The sequence below is a fragment of the Mastigoproctus giganteus genome, chromosome 10 (assembly GCF_048544385.1).
Source record: "Mastigoproctus giganteus isolate SK-2022 chromosome 10, ASM4854438v1, whole genome shotgun sequence".
Taxonomy (NCBI): Eukaryota; Metazoa; Arthropoda; class Arachnida; order Uropygi; family Thelyphonidae; genus Mastigoproctus; species Mastigoproctus giganteus.
Genome location: NC_143584.1, coordinates 213,145,624 through 213,163,736, shown reverse-complemented (window position 1 = coordinate 213,163,736; position 18,113 = coordinate 213,145,624). Strand labels below are relative to the sequence as shown.

Genomic DNA, 18,113 nt, shown 5'->3' with positions numbered 1-18,113 from the left:
TGACACTCTTGTGCTGATATAGTCATGATCAACTGAGCGAATATCTAGTGTGATAGGGTAATCATCCCAGATAGTATGTGCTAATCTTGTTTCATTGTCAAGTATTGAATTGTTTTGTGAAGTCTAGATGTGTGGCAGCCAAAGAAATTTCTGTTACTGTTTGACAAAGATCTACAGTGCAGTTTTATGTTAAACTGAAGAAAACTGTTCAGGAAACATGAGATAATTCAAGAAGCCAACAAAACCAATGCTTTCAAAAGATCAGCAGTAGTGAAAACATTTTAAAAGTGAAGTTATGGTGAAGGACCAGAAAAGAAGTTATTATATAATTAAAGGACAAACTCGTTTCTCTTTCAACTGGATCTTTTGCAGGACAATGCAAAACCTTATATTTTCCCAGGCTGTAAGATGCCCTACTGAGCATTGAGAACATTCGTCCTATAGTCCATACCTCACCCCATGCAATTTTTAGGCTTTTCTGAACTTGAAAACATTTATAGGGGAAAAAATTCAGTGGGAGAAAAGAAACAAAAAATGCTTCAGCCACTGTACTAAAAATGCTCTAAGAAAAAGGCCTGCGGCACATCTTCAAAATGTTATCGAGCCACTATAAACAGTGTGTAAGCTGTTAAAAAAGAAACTAAGAGGACCTCTAAATCTGGGCAACAGATACAAAAAATGAAATTTAAAATATTTATTAAAATTACATTGGTGTGAATTTTGGCATTCCTTCAGTATGGTCTTAACTTTTAGCATTAGCATTAGTAGAGGCATTTGATGCAAGAAAGCAAGCTTATGCAGCATCAGCCAAAAAAAAAAAAAAAAAATTCATCTGCATCATTATGTTAGAAATAAAAAAGTATGGTAATCAAAGAATTTAAAGCTTTAATGCTGCTGTACAAAACATTTTGTTTGTTTTAGATGTGTCTGCATCTTAGGCAATGTATTAGTATATACAAGTATATGTTCATGGACTGATCTACATATTGTGCAGGCTAAAAAATTCAAAAGTCATGGGGGGGGGGGGGCAGAACCGTCAACTGAGATCATTCCTCATTGACAAAACCTTTGAAAGTTGGGTAATGGTTTTTTGGATAACAAAACAGCTGTTATAGTTTTTTTCACAGTTTACATAATTTACTGTGTATCATGTAAGTGAAATTCTTATTCCAATTTTCATAAGTTTACTTTTGTTCTTATATCACAATCCATGTAAAACATTTACATGTATTGTGATATAAAACCTTAAAAATGTATGGAATGCCACACATTTTAAGGTCCCAAGAAGGAATAAACCTAGATTTAATCCTCTTTCCTCTTGATTTTAGTAACGGAATGATAGAGACTAAATTCTAGGAATCATTTATGGTGCAGTTTGTTTACTTCAGACAAATCTTTCTAGTACAGGTCACATTTGTTTATTTCATATTTAACTCTAAGTTTTAAATTTAGAAAGGTTGCTCTTTACAACTGTGTCTAGCCATTTTTCTAATTATTGGTATTACATTAATACAATGTGTTCAACACTGTATTAACATAATACCAATAATGCTACTTTTATCGTGTTTATAATATTCAAGATATTTTTAATTTTTAATGTAATAAAATCTTTTTAAAAATTTTCATTCTTTTGAATAGCACGCAAAAGAAAAAGACTGAAGGTGCCAAAAAACTCAAGCAAATAGTTAATATATAAGTTGAAATCAGTGAACAGGTTTTCAACTTACATATTAACCATTTGCTCATAAACACTGCAAAAAAAAAAAAAAAAAAGTTATCAATGAGAAACCCTCTACGAATGAGCTCAGGATGGAAGATTAGACCGTGAAACAGACAAAGAATAAGAAAGGCAGGAAGACAAAAAATTCATTTGGATCAAAAGACAAATCAGCCAAAAACATGTGACATCTATCCATAAGTTTTTTTTTTACAATTAATTTTTTATTAAAATTGCTATAAATTTCTTTACTGAATACTTTAAAAATAATCAGGTGCAACAGGCACCTGCAAGTGTGCCTAATTAAGGTCAAACAAAATTCTGAAAAATCAGTATAACGCCTTTCAACCAGTTATACTTAATCCAAAAAAATTACATAAAATAACAATGAAAAATATTCATTTATATTATAGTGAAGTGTAATGTAAGAGCAATGTAGTCAAGTGGTCAAGCACAAGGGTGCAGAAGCACATGCATTTAAGTGGACCAGGCCCATATGACTGCTAAATATGGTTAACAATTTTATTCACTGTCAAAATGACTAATTGTAAACTTCTGACTTACTGGTTATGTCAGAATATAAAAGATCTTTTTTTTTTAAATAACTCTCAAGTGCTATACAAATAAAATGCTCTATTTTATTTTAATAGTGCTTATAGTATTACAGGCTAGCAAAAAAAAATAATGAAAAATATTTTATAAATGATTACTGTGTAATGTGAAGGATCAAACAGATTCTATACAACCAGTAAATATTAAAAATTGTACTTAAGTAAAAGAGAGCAGTATTACAAACAGGAGCAATATTATAAGGTATGCATGCATAATCATAAAATAGTGCCTTCCTATTATTGGGTTAAAGTTGTACCTTCTATAATTGATCTCTGAAGGATATGTTGTTCATCATATCCTCCAAAGGTCATTAATTATGCATAGGAGGGATAGGAATATCTTTCGACATAAAGAACAGCATACATCCTAATCTTTCTATAAATGGTATTTCATTTATAGTTACCAGGGCGAAAATCATTTCCCCACTGTGAACAGCAGTGAACTTCATCAATGGCTATGCAGGAAAATCTACCCAGTGCATACATCCGTTCTAATTTTGACATGAAGCGTTTGCTTTTTGCTAATTTTTCAGGTGTGACATAAAGTATCTTGAGTAAGGCAGTTTTATCAATCATAGCTTTCTGAACTTTATTTACTTCTTCCCTTGTGCAACTGGCAGAGAGCATGGATGCTGGGACATTCAGAGCCTCAAGAGACATCATCTGATCTTCCATAAGTGACACTAAAGGTGACACTACCAAGGTGACACCTAGAAAGAAAGTTTATGCATCAGAATATGTTTATTTTCTAAGGCTTCTACAGACTAGATTAAAAGAAGAATATTAGTAATTTATGATATGATGGACCAATTTTATGGCTCAAAAACAGGCTGTAAATGTAAAATTTTTAGCATATAAATCAAAAAACAATACTCTTTAATGATCTTTCTACTGGGAATTTGGAATTTTTTTTTTTTAAGTGAAATGAATTTATTATCAATATGCTGCTGATGGCTTCCTCTTGTTCAGACTACAAACATAAAGGGAGATAAACTCAAATTGAGGAAAGATGGTTGGAGAATAGATATGCAGAAGTTTGCCTTCAGCTAGCAGGTGGTCAATTATTGGAAAAAACCTTTATCTATTGTTGTGGAAGTGGATAGTTTGAATAAATTCAAGGAAGAACTAGACAAATGGAGGAAATGGAAGGCAATGTGGGAAGGTTTTTTTTTTTTTTTTTTTTTTCTTGACTGATGCTGTACAAGCTTGCTTTCTTACATTATTTGCTACTACTGATACTAATATTTTGGTGTGTGTCATTACTTGCTAAACAATGCACAAGACTAATTTCAATATTTAGAAAAATAATGCCATCTCAAAATCACTTTGTACCATTCAGCTTAAATACTGATATATGAAAAATCAAAATTTAACAGAAAAAAAATCTCATGTAATAGCTATAAAAAAATTAAATAAAATTATCATATTAATAATAACCATTGTGTAATAAAAAATTGTTAACTTAGTAGTTGATAAAAACTGTTGAATGGTATAAAACAACACTAAAATGCATCAAATTTATTAAGTTGTACAATACTAAAATTTAGTATTTGTATTCAAATTAGATAAATTGATTTCTAATAAAATAAGAAATTATTAGACAAAATAATAAATTAAGACTTTATTAAGGAAGCCAAATGAAAAAGAGATAAGTAGTGAAATGGCAGACAGAGGATGGTAAGAAATTAACACAATGAATACATCCATTGTATGCTATAATAAGGGAAGAGATGGGTAAGAGAGATACTGGAGGCAGACAGAGAGAAAAAGTGAAGGCTAATATTAGGACAGATACAACGGGTTTATCAAAGACTAGATATAAGGCTTGGCATACAACTGCCTTGTTAGCAATGAAAAACAATAGCTTGAAGGTGGAGATTAAAAAAAAATGACAACTTATGCACCAACTATACAAATAGGAGCATTATGTCACACCAGAAATAGAGTACCAGTTATATTTGGAATTTATTGATAGATCCTATTCATGCTAATAAACTAGACATATCAGTTTAATATACTTTTTCTGAGTAGCACATTTTTGAGAAATATAAGTTTATGAAAAATATGATATCTGCAACAGCCTAATCAAGAAACACGGAGAGTAACTTATAAAGATTTGTAGAAAAATATTAATATTCACAATGCATACAAGAAAAATAGCTTAAACACTTAGCAAATGACACCCTCTATCCTTTTGTTTATGTTATTTAAACAATCAAAAACAAAAGTAGTCCCAGAACTAATCCTTGGAGATGTCACTTTTAACATTAGCCCAGTCTGAAGAGTAACCATTAATCACAATCCTTTGCTTACTGCCCTGCAGTCACCTATGATCCATCTAAGTATCTTATCTGTAATCCCAACATGTTCTAGCTTAAATACAATGACTTCCTGTGCGGGACTGAGTCAAATACTTTGCAAAAACCCAAGTAAACAATATCAAAATTATTTCCTTCATCCAGCTCATGAGAGGAAACTGTCAAAATAGTTAATCAAGTTTGTTAAACATGAGTTTCTCTTTACAAAACTATGCTGTGCTGTATTTACATCAGAATTCCAATTCTATTTAAATGTGTTCCCTACATTGTACCCTTGATCATGGCCTGTCATTTCATCTGTCCATTGGTATTGCAAATGTATCATAAAAGACTTCAAGGCCTGCATACAAGGTGTGATTGAAAATTTCAGGGACTGAATTAATATTTGAAAAATGACAAAGCTTGCTGGCTATTCAGATGGATCTCCCTCAAAGTATCCTTTGACAATGTACACACTGATTCCACTACTACTACAACTCCCGGAAGCATTCCTCATAGGCTTATTTTGGAATTGCTAATAATTCCGTGTAGCATGTTGAATAATTTCCTGCAAATATATGGTGGATGGGAGACCACAGTGTGGAGTGTTTCATAAGAAATGCTTGAAGTTCTAGGTTTGCAGGGGGCATTATGATGCAGGCACCAATTCCCCAAAGCCCATATTTCAGGTCGTTTTCTCTAAATAGCATTGTATAATCACCACAGAGCTGTTTTTTAGTATTCCTGGTTCACTGTTTCACCATATGGGCAAATTTGTAATGAAAAAAAAAAAAAAAAATGCCTGCAAGTCAAAAAATACAATAAACATGATCTTCCCATTCGATCAAGGTTGTCTTGCTTTTTTGGAAACAGTCTTCCATTGAGAGGACTGGGCCTTTGTTTTCAGATCATAATCAAACATCCATGATTCATCACCTGTAATGATTGAAGAAACAAAGAAGTGTAGGTTGGCAGTGGCAGCAGCAGCATCTTGACAAAGATCCTGACATATGAGAACCCACTGCTCTTCTGCAATTATCAGTTAGGATATGAGGCACAAACTTGGCTGAAATGCATCATATTCCCAAATACTCTGCTGAAATTGACTGACATGTCCTATACTAGGGGTGGCAAACCCATGGCACACGTGCCTAAAGTGGCAGCATTCCCACCATTCAGTAAATTGCTTGAAGTCGGAGTGGTGAGATGTACTGATAAAATTGTGATTAAATGTCTTGAATATTGCCTTCTGAGGTGCATGCGAAAAATTCCAAGGGGCAAGCGAGGGTAGTTTTTTAAAAAGATTCAGCCAATTTTGGCATGCACGCTTAGAAAGGTTCATCACCCCTGTCCTATACAAAATACCAGTTTCACTAGCAACTTTGAGGATTGTTAAATGTTGATTATTCCTAATCAGATCACAAAAAAAAGCAACTGAATAGTTGGTTTTTGAAGTTGAATGACAACAGAACAAGGATCACTTTACGTGGATAAGCAGCCCTCTTTAAACTTTGTAAACCACTATAAAATCTTTGAAAGACATACTACAGTGCATTCCCTGAAAAATGTTTTTAATATTTTGTGTGCTATACTTTCCCTAATTTCAAACAAAATTAAATTAAAATCGCTGCTCAGTAAAACCACTCATTTTAAAATACAACAAAATACCTTCTATTAAATGAGAACAATTTTACCCCATGAGCCTTGCACAATCTCTCCAGGGCTGAATTGATTGACAAGGTTGTCATCATATACTCCTTAGTATCTCATCTGATTGCTAATAAAACTTTTTGATCACACCTCATATATAACCATAAATAGAAAATACTGATATATATATATAATAAAACTATATATATATAACACTATATATATATATATATATAGTGATAAGTAAATTTTCTTGCAAGGAGTGGTGTTCCAAATAAATTGTTAGGAACAGCTTGAGGACATGCTCACAATAATTGCACCTTAAAGGTGGAATTTTAAAATATTAATTGAAAGGTCCCTCTTTCTGTGAAAGGTAGTGAAGGTATTGACTGGGCACTTAGTTTATAAGCAGTAATGAGTTTTAAAATGAGAGACTGGATCTTAAAAGTAGGATTTTTTGTAGAATGAAAAAGTTCAAACTTTTGATGAAAGATATCGAAGGCCTCAGCAATCCTGATTTACTATTCTTGAGAAATAGTTTCTGAGAAATGAAAGATAAAATCATCACTGACTTTTGCTGATGGGTTAACAGAGAAGAATAATGTTCACCAATGTATACTAAACATTAAAAAAAATTCAAATAACCTACACATGTTTATATTGATAATTCTAGTAATCAGTATCATAAGATTTCTCAGATATTTACAGAAACTCAGAGTATTTGACTATTCTACAACTAATATTTTAAAATTTAATTATTTCATGACATGGAAATTCAATATACCTGGCATGAGTAGTGCAGGAAGCTGAAAACAAAGACTTTTCCCTCCTCCTGTTGGCATTATTAGAATGCAATCTTGACCTAACAAAACAGCATTCATTGCAGGTAACTGATAAGGTCTTAGCTGACTAATTTTGAACACATTTTCTAGTTTTTCTTGCAGTTTTTTGGACCAAGCATAGTCTACAATAAAATAAAGCATTTAATATAATGTTAATATTCCACTGGAGTGCCACATTATGTATGTCCAACACTAATCTTTGTTTTGCAAAAAAAAAAATTTTAGAAAAGTAAACTAAGTTGTGAACAGTTCATGCCAATGAGTAACTCAATATAGAACAGAAAATTTATCAGCAGTGAAGTGTAATGTTTACATTTTGTTACATTTATAACAATTTTCACTGCTTAATTGGCTTGTTTCATTCCTTTTTGATGATCACATGGACATCATATACATTTTAGTAAAGCTTCTGATACAGCATCACATGAAAGACTACTGTACAAATTAATGTTGTTTTGGTTTTTTTTTAGGAGTATTAGCAACTAAGGCCATATTGCTCCGGGATATGCGATGGTCATTCCCTGACCTTTCCGTATTTGGTGGTGACGGGCTCGAACCCCGGTCTAATCAAGAAGCGTGTGCTACACACTGCTGCTCCTTCCCACCTGGCTACGGAGGCGCCTGTACAAATTAAAGCACTGTGTCAGTGAGTTACAAGAGACAGAGAGTGAGACAGATTGGAGCAGTGGCTATTAACAGCCACTGCTCCAATGAACTCCTCTTCAGGGAATAATGTTATTAGCGGAGTCCTTCAGGATTCAGTGCTGGTACCCTGAAGTACTGTTTTCAGTATTTATTAATGATATTAATGAAGACATATTAAAAATTAAACTAGAGAAGGACATTGTGGAATTACTACTAGGTAGGTTTAGTAAAGGCACTTTATCACACAAAATATTTAATTAGCTTATTGGAACAAGAGGAAAATTATTACAGTAGACCCAAACAGTTCCAACAACCAAATAAACTGGCTACAGTTCAGATTTCTGTGCTGAAATCCATTTCTGGGCCTGGATTTTTGGTTCTGTAATATACACAAAGAGATCCAAAGATAAAATTGGTTCCCACCAAACAAATCTTATTGGATTCATGTTTCAAATACAAATCTTTCTTTGTATAATAAATTTTAGATCTCTTTCTAAAAAAACACTTAAAATTTGTATATAGGTTACCTTCTCTTTGTATATATTACAGAACTAAAAATTCACACCCAAAGGTAGATTTCAACATAGAAATGTGAAACGTAGCAATTTATTCGGTTATTGGGGCTGTTTGGGGTATTGTAAAATTTTCCTCTTTTTCCAATACACTAGTTAAATACAATCACATGGTAAAAGTGTCTTTGCAAAACCAACTTGGAAGACATATCAAGTTTAAGGTCTAAGGTTATGCTAGTGACAAAGATTCACAGGATGGCAACTGACAAGAATGATGGTATTCTACTGCAAGAAGTATACCGTCATTCTTGCAGTAGTATATTGTCGTTCTTGTCAATATACTACTGCAAGAAGACCTAGAAAAACTAGGCAGTTGTGCTGAGAAGTAGCAACTGAAGTTTAACATTAATAAATGCAAAGTACTGAAGTAACATACCAATTGGGTGGTATATCATACTCAAGGTAGTGAAGAATGAAAAAGACCTAGGAGTAAATGTACAATCCAACGTGAAGTTCTCTGAGATGTGTAGACAAGTTGCTAGGATAGCTCATAGGGTTCTATCAATGATACACAGGAATCTTGACAGCAGAGGCAAAGAGGTGATTATCCCATTGTACAAGCTGATCAAGTATTCAAGATGTTAGTCCACATCTTGAGTACTGCATATAGGCTTAAAGGATCATTTTAGGAAGGATGTGGATCTGTTGGAATAGGTGCAGAGAAGAGCAACAAGATTAGTGAGGGGCATAAAATGGTACTGTTAGCATGAAAGGCTTCACTTTTGCAAATTGCAGTGTCTGGAAGCTAGGCACTCGTGGCAAGACCTGACTGAAGTGTTTAAGACTTTAAATGGGTTAAACAAACTAAGGCACCTCCGTAGCCAGCTGGGAAGGAGCAGCAGTGAGTAGCACACGCTTCTTGATTAGACCAGGGTTGGAGCCTGTCACCACCAAATACGGAGGATGCAGAAAGGTCAGGGAATGACCACCACATATCCCGGAGCAATATGGCCTTAGTTGCTAATACTCCTAAAAACCAAATAACAAACAAACAACAAATAAACTAAATGCTGATGACATTCTTAATCTTTCTTGGAAAACATACATCAGTGCCGGACCAAGGTATTTTTGTGCCCCGGGCAGAAAGATTTTTTTGGCACCCCCTTTACTAGGGATATATATATATTTTTTTTCATGATTTGTAAAATTTGGTGCCCCTTAAAGAATGCCGCCCCGGGCAAAGGCCCTGCTAGCCCGTGCCTTAATCCGGCACTGACACAGATAAGGGGCCATAAACTTAAATTGAAAAAGAATGGTTGCAGGATAGATATATGAGAAAATTTGCTTTCAGCCAGAAAGTAACTTATGGTAGGAACAAACTTCCATCTGGTATTGTAGAAATGAATAGTTTGAATACACTAAAGGAAGGTTAGACGAATTATTAGAGGAAATAGACCAATGATAAGGGTAACTTTTTTTTTTTCTGATACTGTATGAGCTTGCTTTCTTGCATCATATGCTACTACTAATACTAAAACACAGTCAAAAGTTCCTCTTTTTTTTGACAAAAATAAAATCTTTAATGTCAAGAAACTTTTTTGGAGTGGTCACTACAGATAAAACTATTCTTTAACTGGGCAAAATATCCTTTTAAGCAGTCAAAAAATACAACAGGGATATGGTTGGCATGATACCTTTTATCTCAAGAAATGGAGTTGTTGTTATTTGGTTTTTTAGGAGCATTAGCAACTAAGGCCATATTGCTCCGGGGATATGCGGTGGTCATTTTCTGACCTTTCTGCATCCTCTATATTTGGTGGTCATGGGCTCGAACCCCGGTCTAATCAAGAAGCGTGTGCTATGCACTGCTGCTCCTGCCCACCTGGCTACAGAGGCGCCAAGAAATGGAATGGCTGTTCATGTCCAGCCTTTCAATACCTTTTAAGAACAATTTGATGATTGCATAGCTAATTAAAAACTCCATCTACATTCACATATCATCAGGCTACAAGCGAGTGTTGGTGTGTCACTAGATTCCTGCATGCCCGATTATGAAGCTTTGGCAAAAAAATTATTATTTATTTGATTATTTTTATTTTTCCTGTAGGAAATTAGTAGTCTTTGATAATATTACTGTAGTTTAACAGCACATGAAGGAAGTATCAGTCCCATTATCTTTAAGTTAAGCATTTATACTTTTAGTACAAGTTTTTGAAAACATCATTTGCATCGATTATAAAATGATAACTTTAATGAGAAATAGTCATACATGGCTACATTATAAGTTCCTAAAGTTGGAATGCTGTCAATACTCCAATGTGATTATGAATAACCTAAATAATTTCCTAGTCACAAAATTATTTAGGTTACAAAAAAATTTAAATAAGTTCTTCCATGATGAACATGATAATGAATTTTTACAATTCTTAGAGTGGTACTTGCCAAAAATTAAAAAAAAAAAAAAAAAAATGCATTTATACATTGTCTATTTAATGCATTCTTGTGCTAATACAGTAATACCCCGAAGTTACGCGATAGGTGGGTCCGACGAAAATCGCGTAAGTCGAATTCGCGTAAGTCGGGGTAAAACTTTGCATATAAATACATATAAATTTTGCTTAATTGGGACCAAGGACTAACAAAAACACTAGTTTAGAAGAAAAATATTAATAAAATTGCAGTTCTTTATACATATTAATACAAAATATGTATTAAAAAAACAAATGACTTACGTTAAAAAGTTATTTCGATGTCGATGGCTTCATAAAATCTAACAAATTCGTCTGACGACACAGCGCCTTCTTTTTTTCACGCAGAATTTCTTCGTAGCAAGCTAATAATTTTTTTATTCCTTGCTTTGTAGCTATAACGTGTTCTTCGTTGGAGTCTATGTTTTCTAAAATTTTTAAGCCCTTTACAATTTTCAACCTGTCAAGTTTGCAATTGTCATGTGCTTTTCGCCGTTGCTTCATTTAGGCCTGTAGCACGTGCAATATCACATGGTCCATTTCGCTCGAAGCGTTTCACAATTTCATATTTTTTCTCTATCGACAGAGGCGGACTGGCCATAAGCCTTACCGGGGCCAGTGTGATTTTGGCCATAAACCATAGTATGAGGCCACTATAAATTTTCCCGGGTAAGAATTTTTGACTCAGTCCGCCTCTGTTTATCGATAATTGCTTTTCTTTTTCTCTCTGAATCTGCAGTGTCTTCACCAGGACGCTTCCTTTTCACACCTTTTAATTAAGTATTTTACTCATTTTTAGGGAATAAAGCGCAATTACAAAACGAGGAGGCACGCTTGATACGCATAAACAAAGCTGCGCGCATGTAGCAACTGAATAAACAACACCATAAAGGCAGAGATACACTATTAACACCTCACATTTCTAGGGGTTACTACCATAAAACAATAAAAATCCAGTTGCGTTTCTGCTAGTGAAATCTGTTATAAACTGGTAGTAAACTCGATCTAATTGCATTTGCGATTATACCGATAGCTGGAATTGTGTTGGTTTTTACGTTATTATGGTGAAATGTGTTTTTCCCTTCACTGATATAAAAAACATAAAAGCAGCAAAGTTGAATTTTGTTCATCTTTCGCTCTCATTCTCCGCCGTCGCACCGTATATCGATAACATATGAAAAACGATCTTGAAGATAGTGGGCGGCAGGTTGCCAAACGAAAAAAATCAAGAACCGCGTAACTCCAAGTTCGCGTAAGTCGGGGTATTGCTGTATATGAGTCATAAAAGCCAGTTGAAAAAAAAAAAAAAAAAAACCCCAACTAACTTTACCTAAACTCTATTTTTAAATGAGTGAAGATTCAAAAAAATGTTTTCCACTGTTTTTAATCGTGATTTATGAAGAATATTTTGAGCAACTCTGCTGTTCTGATTTGTCAAATAACATAAAAGTAAATTGACAAACAACTTTGTCTAAAATCTTTATTTTTGAACTATGCAGCAGCTCAAAATATTCTTCACAAACCACAATGCAAATACAATAGAAAACATTTTTGCATCTATGCTCATTAAAAACTTTTGACCAGGCCACACGTGGATTACTTAAAGAGAATTAAGTAGTCCAAGAGGATTTTGTGGCCTTTAAAAAATGCATACACAAAGGTCCTTAGTTATTGTGGAAAAGGAACAGTTCAAGTGTTCAGTGAACACATGAACTGTCTGGATCCCAGAAAATGAAGGAAATGCATACAATTATGCTAGCTGATTGACACTAGACCAATGAACAAGTAGAGAACTTCTTTGGTGAAGTGACTGTATGAACATTTTTGCTTTTCCCTTCCAAAATATACCATAATGTCATGGAATTTTTTGGAAGAGGAATAATTTTAAAAATTATTTCTACTGTATTATATACATATTGTATTTTCTAGATACTGTAAATTACCTTTCTATTGGAAAAACGCTACAATCATACAGCACTGTGTGAATAAGTTGCAGTACAGAAATGCAATATTTTTTGTGACTTTTTTTAGAACTCTGATATTATTACCTGAAACCCAAAAAATCTGAAATCCAGTAAAGATCAGATCTGATGATGAGCATAATCAAGCAATTTTCATAAAAAAAAATTTATTATTATTATTTTACTAATATATAATATATATTTTATTTATGTGTAAAACAGAAAACGGTTGGCCAAGTGGAAAGAGCATTTTTTATTTAGTTTTGTAACATTGCATCCAGTCCCTCAACTGTCATTTTTTCCCCCAGTTTTCTTCTTATTGATTTCGTAATCATCTGATTTGAATATAATTGATTATTTCAATTAAATTTGAATATGTCCATCACTAATGAGGTCACAAAGTTCTCAGATTTTGGACTGCATGTTATAAAGAACTTAAGGACATGGTTACAAATAAAAAATGACTAATTTAAGAACTAAGCATCCTACATTACATTGATAAGTTTCAAAATATATAGATACTAACCACTTTTAATTAATTATTAATGCTTATGTAAATTACTTAAAGTTATGCATATTAATCTATACTTAGTTCTCAAAAAAAACTTTTAACATAGCACTGATCTTGCATGTTGTGGCATTATCACAATGAATTGCCTTAGTGTTACACTACACTACAGATAAATAGCATTCATATCATTATCTATATAGAGTGAGGCCTCCGTAGCCAGGTGGGCAGGAGCAGCAGTGCATAGCACAGGTCAGGGAATGACCACCGCATATCCCCCCCCCCCCCGGAGCAATATGGCCTTAGTTGCTAATGCTCCTAAAAACCAAATAACAAACTATTTATATAGAATAAATAAATAAGCGACAAGAAGTGGCGTTATAAGTCATCACTGGAAGATTAGTGTACCTATTATCTTTAGTTTAGTTTGTTTAGTAAGTCGTGTCGTAATGCAAATGTTTAGTTTGTTTTAGTAAGTCATGTCGATTATTGTGTTCCGTCATACCGCAAGAGGACAAATTTTGTTTTGTTATTTATTTCAGGGATGTCGGAATTTTTTTTTTACAATAATTTTTTTTTTTTTTTTTTGTTTAGAAATCGCGAAAATGACGGGCAAACTCGAGAGTTGTGCTTTCAATTAAACAAAAACTTGAAATTATTCAAAAGTTTAAAAAAGGTGCCATTAAATCTCTAATGAACCATTATAATGTTAGTGACCAAACCATATGCGACATTGTAAAAAATAAAGGGAAGCTATTAGATTTAAAATCGCCATTGTAAAAAAAAAAAGGAAGCATCATATTGGATGCACGAATATTGCATAGTAAGTTTTTCGTTTTTTTATCTATCGCCATACTTTTTACATAGGTTGCTGAACATTTTTCGATACAGTAAGTCCCTGATTTATGTAGCTCCGGACTTACATTATGTTATTTATATATATTTTTTTTTATGACTGAAGATTTCAGTGAAGGGGACACACATTTCACTATAATAACTTAAAAACCCACAGATTTCTAGCTATCGGCATTATCGCAAATTCATAAGATTGAGTTTACTACCGGTTTATAATGAATTGCACTAACAGAAAAGCCCAATAAACCAGAAAGTGGAAATTGTTTTCATTGTTTCATGGCAGTGACCTCCAGAAATGTGCTTTAGTAAAATGTGAGCTCGCATGGGGTGATAATAGTGAGTTTTTGCCATAAACCTGTGAAGTTCTTTTCAGAAAATTTAATTTTGACTGTTATCATGGTGCTGACTAAAAAATAAGTGACAGCGATACTAGTAAATCTAACGAGAAAAGGAAATCGATTGAGTTGGATCAGAAAATTAAAATAATAAGGATGTATGAAAATGGCCAAACATTAACAAGTATCATGCGGAATTCAGATTTGTTAATGGCAACAGTGAACAAAACAATAACGGACAAAGACAGAATACGAGAAGCAGTCAAGAGATCGGCACCAATGAAGACAACTATAATAACCAAGGCTACGAAATACATATCAGTTTTTACAGTACAATGACATGCATTTTTTTTTCCTTTTATGTTTTCTTTTTTATTTGTGCCACTTCAACTACTTCACCGCTGTCCCCAGATAAAGTTTTTAACTGAACTAGTTAAAAATATATAACTATTTTTCTTCATTCTTCTGAGGATATTATGTGGTTTTTGTAAGGATATAGTAGCAATATTTTATTAGTCATTCCCAAGTTCATAAAACTCAACTTACATAAGAAGTCCTGGAACGTATCTCTTACATATGTCGGGACTTACTGTATTTTTGCATTAACCATGAAATCAATTATTCGGGAATTTTTTTTTTTTACCATCTATCCCAGAAAATCGAGAGTCTAATGTATTAAATTCTACCTGTTTTTCCCCAGTCTAACTTTGCTAATGCTTCTGAAGACTGTTGCTGAATTTTCAACTTCAGTTCTTCTCTTTTATCTTCTAGCTGTCTTTGTTCACATAGTAATTTATTAATAATGCCTCCTACTCTGGCCAATTCCTTTTCAACAGCTATCAGTTCTTGCTCTGCATCTGAAAATAAATGATTTAAAAGATATTCAATATTGCAACAAAAAAATCTTTTCAACAGAATCAAGATGCTCAAACTCAAAATGTAAACAATCTTATCTTCCAGGGAGACAATGTTTCCAGTAGTTTAAGTTTACTTTTTCCAAGTGACTTGACATTAAAAATTGGATTAAAGAAGATTTTATGGAATGCATATTCTTGAATTTTTTTTTTTTTTTTTTTTAAATTCAATATGCAAGTAGTTTATAGTGCCATAAAGCAAGTAGTTTATAGAAATGACTTCATTACAGAATCCCAAAGAGGATTCAGAAGCAGTTTGTAAATAAATAATGTTTTAGTAAATTGAATGTTCTGGATATAAGGTTTCTTAACATTACACAAACAATAAACAAACTGTTGATTTTAAAACATGGAGTTAAGTGTTATTCATTTAATTTAATTTAAAATTAGACAAATGCATAAGGGCAGAAACTACAGAAAACAAGAAAATGCTACTATTGTCCATATAAAAAAATCAGCGTGTGTACTCTGTATGCACAAAAGATGTTTTATTTTATGTGAAAACATCTACGGTAGCACTGGTAACAGGTATAAATATCTCTGGTAAAAATATTCCTGGAAAAAGTCCCATTTTCTAATTATTATTATAATACTTAACAGACAATAATCACAATTTAATTATATCAGAATCACAGATTAAAATTTTAATCTGTGATTTTTAATCTGATATTTGATTTTTGATTTAATCTGATTCTGATATAATTAAATTTTAATCTGTGATTAAAATTTAATTATATCAGAATCACAGATTAAAATTTGTATGATTTTTTCCATCACAGATGGAAAAAATCATACAAATTATAATCAAACATTTAAGTATTATAATAATCTTAATATACTTAAATAATCTTAATAATACTTAAAGGCTAAACACCATTATTTGGGTAACACTTGTGTCTGTGCAGTGTGCGCTGTCATAGAAGGGATTGATTGTACGGTCGAATTCTGTGATTGGGTGATTATTGTGAAGGTGTTTTCTTTCTGATTGTTTTGTGTTGTTGAGGAGGGGGTTGCTTAGCTGAGGTAGGGTGCTTTTCCCCCTATCCTGCTGTTTTAAAATCGGTAAACGAGTTCGCAATTTAAAAACAGCATTAAGTGAGGGGATAAACACCCTAGGCACATCAACCTAGGAGGGCAGTGGGTGGGGAAAGCAGTATCAAATTTTGCTATTTTTTTTACTATTTAATATTAGAAGTAACCATTAAGGTTACTAGGAAGACAGTGTCTTCCAACATTTGAATTTTTAAAAATGTTCAAATCACCATCGTGTCCATAAGCACCAACTTCTATTTCAGTGAAACAGTAGTTTGTATTGATTTCCGCATCACAGTATAAAATTTTGCGATTTTTTCACTGTTTAATATTAGAAGTAACCGTTAGTCAAAATACTCAAGATCTGGAGTTTTACCCACTTAAATAATAACAAGAAAATGGGATATTTTTTCTGGTATTCGGCGGCATTAGAGAAAAACCGTTTTTGAACAGTTTGATCGAAACTTACATTACTTAGAAGGTTGATGTTGATCAAAATCTTGCATTTTATTCTTGGATAATATTATTACCTGCTTTCTTGCATAATATTCTGCTTTTAATCTTGCATAATATTATCTTGAAATCTTATCACAATTGTAAAACCATTTAAATTTTTAAACAGTTTGATCAAAACTTACTTAATCACTTACGCTAAAACAAAATCTTGAGAAACAGATTTTATTAAAGTCTGCATTTTATTCTTGCATAATATTACTACCTGCTTTCTTGCATAATATTCTGCTCTTATTCTGGCATAATATTACTACCAGCTGCTTACTTTACCGAATCAACGTTAGAGTAAAATTGTTATCAATCGATTTTACTCTAGTGCCACCGTAGATGTTTTCTCATCAAAAATTTCATTAACAATCAATTGCGTCATTTCCGTTACAAGAAAATTTCGTTACCAATCGATTTTACTCTAGTGCGGCCATAGATGTTTTCACATCAAAACAAAACCACTCAACAGATTGCAGGTTCAACATATGCTGTACTAAAGATGGAAGAGCCGCCTAAAGGCAGCTTATCTCATTATGACCATATTTGGAAAAGATATATATTTTTGGAAAACATATTTATGTGTATCTTAAAAATATATGTTGCAAATTGGACTGAAATTGAGAAAAATCTTTCTGTAAAAGATATGCAATTCTCAAAAATTTTCTGGGAAAACCGAGAAAATTGGTATGTATGGTACTAAATACCAGCTTAATTCAATCAACTTAAAAAAAAAAAAAAAACTTAAAATATAACATATCAGAAATTGTCACTCTTGGTCAACAAGATTTTGATTAAATGACATTATAATAAATAAAAGAATATGTTGCAGAAGGATTATTTACCTGAACTCATTCTGAAGAGTATATACCTTGTTTCTACTTAGGCACAGTACTTGTGTATTCCTGAAAAGTATTTTAAAATCAATCAGTCATAAATTTCCTTTAAATTATATGACTATCCTATTTAAAATAAGGAGAATGGGGACAGCCTATACACAGCCTCTTACTGAACAAAAGATACATTTAATTATAATAAGACAAAAATTCTAACTTCCTATTTAATACAAATATAAAGAGAATTTTGATGTCTGTCTATGTAGCATCTTTTCATCTGAGCACATTCCTTTCAGAGATAACACATTCAATATTCTCACCAATAAAGAAGTACCCCAACTGCTTGGTTTCGATTCCAATGAGAGACTACAAGCAGCCTTAGGTAGATGGTATTAGATTGGAGGGAGGGGACACTTTCTTAATAGTAATTTT

At 32.7% G+C, this 18,113-nt stretch overlaps 1 protein-coding gene across 1 annotated transcript in view; it reads right to left on the bottom strand.

Annotated features, from left to right (window-relative positions):
* The window catches only part of LOC150079871 (ATP-dependent DNA helicase Q1-like), a 53,046-nt gene extending 35,293 nt beyond the window's left edge, over positions 1–17,753 (bottom strand). Inside the window, exons 1-4 of the mRNA XM_090383266.1 lie at positions 17,691–17,753; positions 15,088–15,258; positions 7,060–7,239; positions 2,733–3,038 (exon numbers count right to left, since the gene is read on the bottom strand). Coding sequence (XP_090239392.1) covers positions 2,733–3,038; positions 7,060–7,239; positions 15,088–15,258; positions 17,691–17,700 — 667 coding nt within the window. The 5' untranslated portion in view covers positions 17,701–17,753. The remainder of the gene's footprint in view (positions 1–2,732; positions 3,039–7,059; positions 7,240–15,087; positions 15,259–17,690) is intronic.
* Between the last annotated feature and the right edge of the window lie 360 nt (positions 17,754–18,113).